At 34.6% G+C, this 9,700-nt stretch overlaps 1 protein-coding gene and 1 pseudogene across 1 annotated transcript; both read right to left on the bottom strand.

Annotated features, from left to right (window-relative positions):
- Window positions 1-1,358: 1,358 nt before the first annotated feature.
- Window positions 1,359-1,784, bottom strand: LOC144567662 (auxin-responsive protein SAUR36 pseudogene; annotated as a pseudogene).
- A 5,146-nt stretch (window positions 1,785-6,930) lies between these two features.
- Window positions 6,931-8,333, bottom strand: LOC144567516 (late embryogenesis abundant protein D-34-like). The gene is made up of 3 exons (XM_078317663.1): window positions 7,922-8,333; window positions 7,441-7,788; window positions 6,931-7,333 (listed from the first exon to the last, which is right to left on the bottom strand). Exons 1-3 carry the CDS (start codon window positions 8,261-8,263, stop codon window positions 7,163-7,165), a joined length of 861 nt encoding a protein of 286 aa, XP_078173789.1. The 5' UTR covers window positions 8,264-8,333; the 3' UTR covers window positions 6,931-7,162.
- Between the last annotated feature and the right edge of the window lie 1,367 nt (window positions 8,334-9,700).

Genomic DNA, 9,700 nt, shown 5'->3' with positions numbered 1-9,700 from the left:
GGAGATAATCTCTCAAGGGCCACGTCTTGCTATCTTGGAAGATCTATTCCTACAACCATATGACGAACCGACAAGAAGGGCCTTCTTGCTACTGAAGACTTGTCTCGCGCACACGGAGATGACACTTCACAATCAAGTTATTCCATAGAATCTGGTATTATGTTCTACATTTCAGATTTAAGTTTATGGTTAGCTTTTGGCATAGGACGGTCTTTAGATTAAAGTGATGATTGTTTTTTTTTCTTTGAGATGTAAGTGTTTAATCTCTAGATAAAACCTAATTATTTGACCCTTTTATAATCCCCAACATCAACCTGACAACGTAACTACTGTGTGAAGGGCGACATCAAATACCGTACTTTATTGGTTGTATTATTTATTATCTAGAAAGTTTGTAATTAGTATTTAGGAGGAGGTTTTTTTTTTTTTTTTTGTCATTTTTAATACCATTTTTAGTGGGCAACCTGTCTGCTGACCTTTTAAAAAAAAGACTTGATCATTCCGCTTGAGATTATTCCAATGAGCGTGTCAAACATTGATGTCAAAAATTGATCATTAGCTAGCAAACTCTTCTTCTCAGAAACAGTTATTGCATTTGACATTTTATTCTGGTGGGGATAATGAAACACCTTTGCAAGACTACAATCATGATAGGTACCACGTTGTCAGATTGCAAATATTTCATACGCTTTATGTTAAATGGTTTAACTTAATTGCATGTTGCATGAATTTGACTAATAGCTAGTTTGTCAGGATAAAAAAAACTCAAAAATATTTTGAAATTTGAGTAAAAAATAAAACCAGATTTGACAAGCACAAAACAAAATTGAGCCGAACTCATAGGTTAGTATGAAGCAGAAAATTTCATTCTCATTTAGAAAATTATATACTGCACAGGGGGGTTCAGCGAACTAATGTGTGTTGTCTTAACAGGACCCACCGGGGAAATAAACTGACTTCAAGTATGACTGGTATAATGATCGTTTAATAATTCCAATACAACGTTACAATTGCTGCCTAATTTCCTTTATCATATTTTGACTTCTTAACTTAAAAAAGAAAAGAAAAAGGTTTCCATTAACTTTATTTTTGGCTATTAATTTCATAAAATTCTGAAAGTAATATAACAAACAAGGAAGTAAAAAGATTCATAGCTGAAAATTTCTTTGAAAGCATAACACCTTTTATAGCTACCAGGAAAAAAATATAACTCAAATTATAGTATCCTATTATCTAATTTTTTGTGGAGCCAGTATTTACAAGTTTCAATACATCTCAAATGGACCTAATTATCAAAAGTCACCCCTCCATATCTCCTCAAATTGAGATTTCAAAACCCACACACTTCGACTTGTTGACTAATTGCTCCAAAATTGATTTGCACAGAGCAAGCATGGGTGGCAAGGTAGCAAAACAGAGCTTAGAAGAGCCCTCTCCACCTCTTCTGATACCCCTCTCTTTACCAAGTCCATCGCATACTCCATGAATGCTGCTTCACACGGTAATGTTATCGGCCGATCAACTGTGTATCCAAACTCCTCTTTCGACAGTTGGAAAAGCTGCATTATAATTCTAGTGTTGAGGTAGTGTAGTGGGATCATGAACCGCTTCTCATCGATGGTATACACCACAAAGTGGCCTTTTTCGGTGCAGGGGCTTGTGATTGTGGATTGGTCAGTGCAACGATGAGAAAGCTTTCTCTCAAATGTGAGCCTTCTTCTTCCTAACACAGCCATTCTCTGCCACTTCTTTGCCATTTGTACAAGCTTCTTAGGACTAAACATGTTGTAAGATTTTATTGGTAATGTATATATATAATGCATAATGAATATTTGAGCTAGTGATGATAATCGGATGGTTATATAAGCTAAGAGAAGATAAGCCTAAAAGCAAGTGGAGCTTTAATTTCCTTGTGGTCATATGACAGGTTGGCAAGGGACAAAGCCATGAGCGTATTGCTGGCTTTGTCTATTCAAGATCGTATGTCATTTATATATTAGTTCAGCATCAAGATATGTCATTTATATATTAGTTCATCAAGATATGTCATAAGATTTCTATTGTTGTTTGATATGTCATTTATATATTAGTTCAGCATCAAGATCGTATTGCTGGCTTTGTCTATTCAAGATACAATACAAAATCAGGACATAATGACTGGTACGACAACTTGTGAGACAATGATATATCATTTTGCATATCTTCTCTAAAGGATTTTAATTGACTTGGACAAAACCTCATGTGCTTGCATTTTTTCTTGTTTTCTATTATGATAGGTAGGAATTCCAACTACACATTAATGTATAATTCATCTTAAATCTTATGACCATTTTACCAGTCTAATTCTTCTCATAGACAGGTGCATTTGACTCTTCTCCTCTTTGTAGGAAAACTGGAGACTGACTTAACCGGATTGAACTCCTCTCCAATACTGAGAAAGATGTGAATTACGTCAATGTGAATCAGATAGATTGTATGAACATATATAGATTAATAGATAAAATTAACTAAAATTTATTTTAACTAACTAGAAAATATAAATGTTTGATAAAAAAAATATTATGAGAGGATTAGTAGTTAAGTAATAAAATTGGGTTATCTTCGTTAGCAGCTAAAATATAACTAAATTTTATTTTAACAACCAGCTTTTAATGTTTGGTGATAAACAAACAGTTTTTAAATAATAAAATTGGGTTATCTTCGTTAGCAGTTAAAATAATAATGGTACAAAAGTCAAAAGTTAAAAAATTTATAAATTGGAGACTGAATAGGCTACTCGGTCTAGTCTCTGTGAGATTTTTTGTAGTCGCGTCCAGGAAAAGCTGGAAAAAAACTCAAGACCAAATAGCATATTCGGTCTCAAAGAAAGTAAAAAATGTTCTTCTTCATTAATCAGCTTTTACTTGTACCAACCCAAATTCATGGTTTTGAACCATTAAAATATAGTCCTTAGACAAATAAATTTTAAAAGTACATATTTAATGCAGTTACATCGTAATTATAATTTTGACAAAGAAACTTGATCCGATTTAATTAATTGTAATCGTGGAATTTGATTCTGCACAGTTGAAGCCCATACCTATATGTCAGGAAACTAATTATTTTAATTATTCTTTATTTTGTGTAAAATACACGACTATGTAATGAATCACCATCACTAGTTAACACAAACTAGCTATGTGCCTATGTCTTTGTCTGGTTACTAAATAACCGGACAAATGGCTCCTTTCCGGTTATTTAGTAACCGGACAATTTTCATACATCTGGTGACTAAATAATCGAAAAGGATCTCTTTGTCCAGTTATTTAGTAACCGGAAGGGGCAATTATCGAATTCCTGTCAAAAACTGGATAGATTGAGTAATTTGATATAATTTTTTAGTATTAATAAGAATTTCGGAATTTTTCTTGTTTATATATTTTTCTGAAAAAAGTTGTCATCTTAGCTTTTTCATTAAGGGGGAATTTTATGTAAACCCCCCAATTTTTTATTTAAATTAGCGTATTTTTCCTTCTAAAATTCACAAGGTCATATTTGCTCTTCTGAATTTCAAAAATTAAAAAATTATCCAATTTATTATCTTTTTTTATTATTAATTAGTACTCATTTAAATTTATACACTTTTCATTTTCAACTTTATTCAAAAATTAAAAACTATGTAGCATTGGCAAAAGATCGAAGTTACTAGTTTGAGAGAGTAAACGACTAGGTATATGATTGTATGTGCATCACAAGTACAAAAATGAACTATTTGTCTTCCTTTTTTGAAGGTTAACGGAAGTACCGTTAACAAATAGATTGATAAAAAAAAATTAATTACAAATATAATTACATACTCTTCCCCCTTCCTAATCTCTCATCCTCTGTACAGGGAGTCATTCATGTTAACTAATTTAGTCATTATCTAGACATTTCTCTATTTCCAAAGCTGTGTCACTTATCAGCTGTCTCAATGTTTTATGTTTATTAGAGAAGAACTTCTGTTTTTCTCTCTCCACAGTGCCCATGTGCCTGCTGCCCGTGCAGATTACATCACAACAAACCCTTTGTTGTGAGAGTGAATTTCTTTTTTGAGTCCAAGCATCTCTTATGTTGTCCCCTCTCCAAAATCTAACTGAGAAGGAGCAAATCCACATCAGGTGATCTCTAGTTTCTAACGTGTCCATTGTGCATATATAAATGAAAGCATGTTTGAACAGCGCATCCTCTATAGATTAGCACCTGCTGTGTCAGGATTTTGTTATCGGGTAATAGCCAGATGAAGATACGTATCTTCATTGGAACCTTGATTTTCCATAATTTTGATGGTTAAGCACTATTAATCCAGTGTTGTGCATTATCTCGTATGCCGATGCACATGAGAAAGTCCCCGTAGGCGTCCACTTCCATTTTTTAACTCCCTTGTCCAATTCGATTGAGATTGAACTGAATGGCCTTATGTTGGCCAAATCTATAATAAAGGATGAGTCCTTTGTTCCTCTCCGAGCCAATTGTGTTGCACTCGTGATGCCCTGTAACGACCGCATCGTTTTAGGCCATAAGCCTCCCTGACCACTCGCCGGTGATGCCTTGTAATAAACTATTTGTCTTCACAAACCAGTTAATTAGAAGACCTAACTCATCTTATACGTACATGCTACATATTTTTTTTAATAAGAGTAAAATGAGTTTTAATAGATGAAAATAATAAATTAGATAAAGTTGTAAGCTTTTAAAATTTAAAAGACAATGATGACATTACGAATTTTTGAAAAAATAGCTCCTGTTTTTTTTATTATTTGAGAAGGCCGCATCAAACACAATTAGACAAGTCATACACATACCGAGAGGGGGGGGGGGGGGGGGGGGGGGGGGGGGGGGGGAACTGAAGAAAATAGAAAAAAAGAAAACCAAAGGCCCAACTGAAAGGCATAAAAAAGAGAGTAAACTGGAAAAAAGGGCTTGCCTCGTTACATTAACTCGTTTCGTTTTTTTTATAAAAAGTCCGAGGCCCTGAAACTAGTTAATTTACAAACCACAGGAATACTTGGTTATCTCACTACAAGCGTGAGGCTCCTCTTCCCAGCCAAATCCAGCTGAGGAACTAACGATAATAAAACAGACTAGAGAATTATTAAAGCGTAGAATATTTCTGTGTCTCCAGATCAGCCAAATTGTTGCACTAACAACTATTAGGACAACAGTTCTTTGTGTTTTACTTATCAGTAGAAAATTGAACTACATCCTCTAAAGTCTAAACTTTTCCATTATGAGAAATGCTGTTGACAAGCTAACCAGAGCCAAATATGTTTAGTATAGTGACACTAAAAGACCAACTGCTTAGGAGTCTCATCTTCCCTGCAAAATTGACATGTCAGATCACCTACACACCTTCTTTTTTGTTGATTATTTTTGGTTAAAATTTTATATTTTCTTACAGGCCTCATAAAAGCTCTAATCTCATAGAGTTACAAAAATAAGCAGGTAATTAAGATGCAACACTTTTGCTTCAATAATAAAACAGATGGATACCACTATTTTTTTTTTATAGAAGGTCACATATTTTCAATCTATGATGCGTTTACATATATACAACAATTGTAAATATTTGTAGTATTACGGAGAAGGAAATATCGGCCGATATGTATCGGTATCGGCCGGGACCGATCCGATACTGGTTCGATACTCGCAGATTTTGTGTTTTTCATCCAATTTTTGCCATTCTGTTCCGATTCTACTCATTATTTGTTTGAAAACTTGAACCCGTGATTGATTAAATATAGTATAAACTATGCACATGTTGAAAACTCGTCACATTCATTGATTAAATAGAGTATTAACTATGAACCCGTGATTGGTTAAATAGTGTATCAACTATATATATATATATATATATGCATATCAGCATATAGATATGAAGATGTTAACAATTCTTCATTTTAGTCTAGAATGTCTTCTTTTTTTGGTTCCGGATAACATTAATCCCATTTTTATCATAATACATACGACGATGAAGTGATCCAGTCAGCACGACATAATTTTTATGCACATGTTTTAATTCTTGTATTATATTGTATTAGTGGATTATTTGATTGTAATTATTTATCTAAACATAAATTATTGGCAAATTATTTTTTTTCAATTTTTTTCAATTTAATTAGTGTAAAACAAGCTTCTAGCCAAAAAGTCTGATTTTCCAATCCGAATCAGCCGGGTTCGATCTCGATCCCGATACCGATATTTCCTTCTATTACCTATTTACCTTAATATAAAATTAAACAGTAAAAAGATAATAATAGTTTTTATCAGTTTCTAGCTGTTTGGCTTTATAATAAATGAACTCTAAAATTTATTGCTTGACTTAATAGTAAATGAATTCTAAAATTTATTAATTATACATGTAAACGCACTAATTATAAAATAGTTCGGTTTTAATGTATTGATTTCGTCCAATTTTTTTTGTAGCAATAATACGCTTAGCCAAACTCCTCCTTCGAGATGCGAAAAATAAAAATAAAAAATCAATTATGAATGACGCTATCTTATGTTCAGAGCATCCGCGATTTAATAAGCTTCTATTTTACGGAGAAGCTGCTCTGTTTTAGACGTCTTGTACTCTTAATCTCTGATTAAGCTTGTCATGTGTATCAGCACATCTCATCCCACCAATGTGCAACTGTATGTACATGCCTCATTTTGTGATAACATGAAAATTCTGAAATTCTAGTTTTATGCACATTCTTCTAATCCCCTTTATCGAAACCCTGTACGTGATCGTCTTCACTCGACAGGAGAATAGTACATTGGCGGTACAATTAATTGATATTATATATTACGTGTTTTCTTCCTGTATGCAGTACATGACTTATCCTGTTCATTAATTTATAATTTGTCTCATGAAAACCTATAACCCGTCCATTTAAGACAAAAAGAAATATCTGTAACATTAAGTTTGCTAGGGCAACCGATCCTTGGGCAATATTAGCATTCGCCAAAATGAAGAAATCAACGAAATCATAATGATGAACACTATTAGATACATGAAGAAACCAGCTTTTCTCAGAAACTGAAACGTCACAGAAAACAACTTTAAAGTACATCAAGCAAAAAGCGCACAAAACATGGAAGTAATAACTATATTATTGGCATTCCTCCCTTGGAAGCCTCTTAATTCCTAAGCTAATTAAACTTGAGGCGTATCATCCTGGTTAATCCTTGCAGCAGCTGCTAGAGCAACTGCTACGCCGCCCGGCCGGGTCCTGTGATCCAACTTGTTTCCCACTTCTGCATCACCCACTTTCTCTGCATCTTCTGGTTCTACTGGCCTATCAGCCAGCATATCTGTAGTGGCATTCTATTCAAAACAAAAATCCATAACAAATTGTTAGTCAACACTTCAATATATAGTTGATTTCATAATTAATATAGTTTACATGTGGAAGAATACATTATGTAGCATACCGAGAGAATATCGCCTAGTTTAATTTTTACTTCGTCGTTAGGGGCCCACATATTGTTACTAGCTGCTGCAATTGCCGCATCACCTATGCCACCGGGTATGGTGACATCTGCACGACAAGCTGTAGTCTCAGCAGCACCTATAGCCACCGCATCACTCGCTAGAACTGGCTCGTCTCCAATTGCACGTGCAGTAGCTTCTAGTGCCTCGCCTATGGTTAGTTTTGTGTTGTCATCATTCCGTTGGTCACTACCCTCATCATCGCCACCACCTCCCCGGGGGTTGCTGCCACCTTGGTCTCCAGCACCACCACCGATATGTGTGTCTGCCACAGCATATTGTCCTACAGCCTAAAATAGAATCGAAAAGAGATGCTCTGCTACATAAATACATTCCCACACATGAATATGCTCTCGTGAGAAAATTGTACATACAGAAGATACAATATATATGTAACAAAATTTTAAAAATTAATATTAAAACCTGCCCAGCGACAAACTCCGTGACAATCTTTCCACCCGGAATTGGAGTTTCAGTGATCGTGATACCTTGTTGGCGTGCCATATCACTGGCTTGGTTACCTCTGACAACGCCAACATACTGGTTCAATATTGCAGCTGATGCCATGAGAGCAGCCGGCCCACCGGGCTGAGGTGCACCTAGAACGGCATATTCAGCTGTCTGCATGGTTTCTGCATCTTGTGGTGCTATCGGCTGGCAAGCCAGTTCGCCGGTTACATTGAACACATCTCCATACCTGATTCCCTGAGGAGATTTGGCCCCACCCTCCTGGCCTTGGTCTCTCATAGGTTGTTCCTGGCTCATTGCAAATGTAGTCTCCGCAAAATGATGTATATGGAAAAGGAAATTTAGAATATATAGGTTTTCCTAGACGATTGTAAATTTATAAGGCATAAATTAACGGTCAAAGAGAAATTTATATAATTAAAAAGAGAGGAGCTCGTGGATAAATATGAAATTTTGAGGGACACGCGGCGAGAATAGACGGATAGCATGTCAGCTTACAGAATTAGCTGAGCTCGGTTGAGCGGTTACTCGGTGGATGCTCCAGGTAAAATATCTATCTTTCCCTTTGTTTCTTTCCTCCTAAAGAACTCTTTGTGTTTATAATTAAGGGTGTCAATGGATAGGGTAGAATGAAATCATTTTATACTCATACTTAGTAAGAATTGACTTTATATATACTTTACTTGTATCTATCAAGAATTTGCTTTATCGAATTCTACTCATATCAGTTAAAATTAGTGGATAACGAAATAGTAGTGGATAATTAATTTTTAATAAATTAATATATTAAAAATCCACCGTAATAACAAAAGAATTTTACTTCCTATTAAATCAGAGAAAATCCACCGTAATATACATGCTTCAATATTTTACTTCCTATTAAATCAGAGAATTTTACTGCTTGGACTAATTATTACAAGCCCTTCCCCATTATCTTTTACATTTGGTGCAAAGCGACCTTCATCTCCAATTATGAACCCACTAGGAACTAAAATTAGCCTGAGTTAATCCAATATGGCTGCGTACCTAATGTTTAATCACCTGCAAAATTTTGATAAAAGATGCAGTAAGACTGAAAAAAAAAACATCCAGCAATATAATTTATTCAAAATTAAAAAGCAAGTAAATTAATAAATAAATATAGGTTGAAACTTTACCATAATATTTTCTGGTCAGAATCTATCATTGCCCTAGGTATTTCAATCTTCGATCCTAGATAAATAAAAAGGAAAAAAAAAAGCAAATTATATCACCACATTAGAGAATAATTTTACCAGGTGCTTAATTTAGATTTCAATAGTACCATACACTTTGGCTTTGACACCAATTTCAAAGCACTGAGCAGATAAGTCTGTTCTACAACAGGATGAACATTTATCAGAAGCATGTGAGGTTACTCTGGTTTCTCAATATATTTCACCCATTTCTTGTACCTTAGACCGACCAAATATTAAGATTTAAAAGCATGGGTACCTTGCCCCATATAAATGAGAGAAACTAAAGCATGGGTATGACTAGACTAGACCTTGCCCCGTATAAATGAGTGAAAGCATATGATGGAGAAACTGTGGCCAGGGAGTTAAGTTCTTGCGGAGAATTTTTTTTATTTACGAGATTATAAATAAATCGTTGTAGGTGAAGAAACTACTGGATTGAGAAAGAAATATCCGGATGGAGGAAGAAATAACTCCGAAATTAAAAAGAAATGGATCTACGCGGAGAGAATTTTGGAGA

The sequence above is a fragment of the Carex rostrata genome, chromosome 16 (assembly GCF_964058835.1).
Source record: "Carex rostrata chromosome 16, lpCarRost1.2, whole genome shotgun sequence".
Taxonomy (NCBI): Eukaryota; Viridiplantae; Streptophyta; class Magnoliopsida; order Poales; family Cyperaceae; genus Carex; species Carex rostrata.
The sequence above is the reverse complement of the archived record's forward strand: the minus strand, read 5'-3'. Positions and strand labels throughout refer to the sequence as shown.

Bases quoted from the DNA above. Each gene is read 5' to 3' on its own strand.
- LOC144567516 (XM_078317663.1), bottom strand. From the start codon at position 8,263: ATGAGCCAGGAACAACCTATGAGAGACCAAGGCCAGGAGGGTGGGGCC. The intron at 7,789-7,921 runs GTTTTAATATTA...ATTCTATTTTAG, and splicing joins CGGAGTTTGTCGCTGGGCAG to GCTGTAGGACAATATGCTGT. The intron at 7,334-7,440 runs GTATGCTACATA...TGTTTTGAATAG, and splicing joins AACTAGGCGATATTCTCTCG to AATGCCACTACAGATATGCT.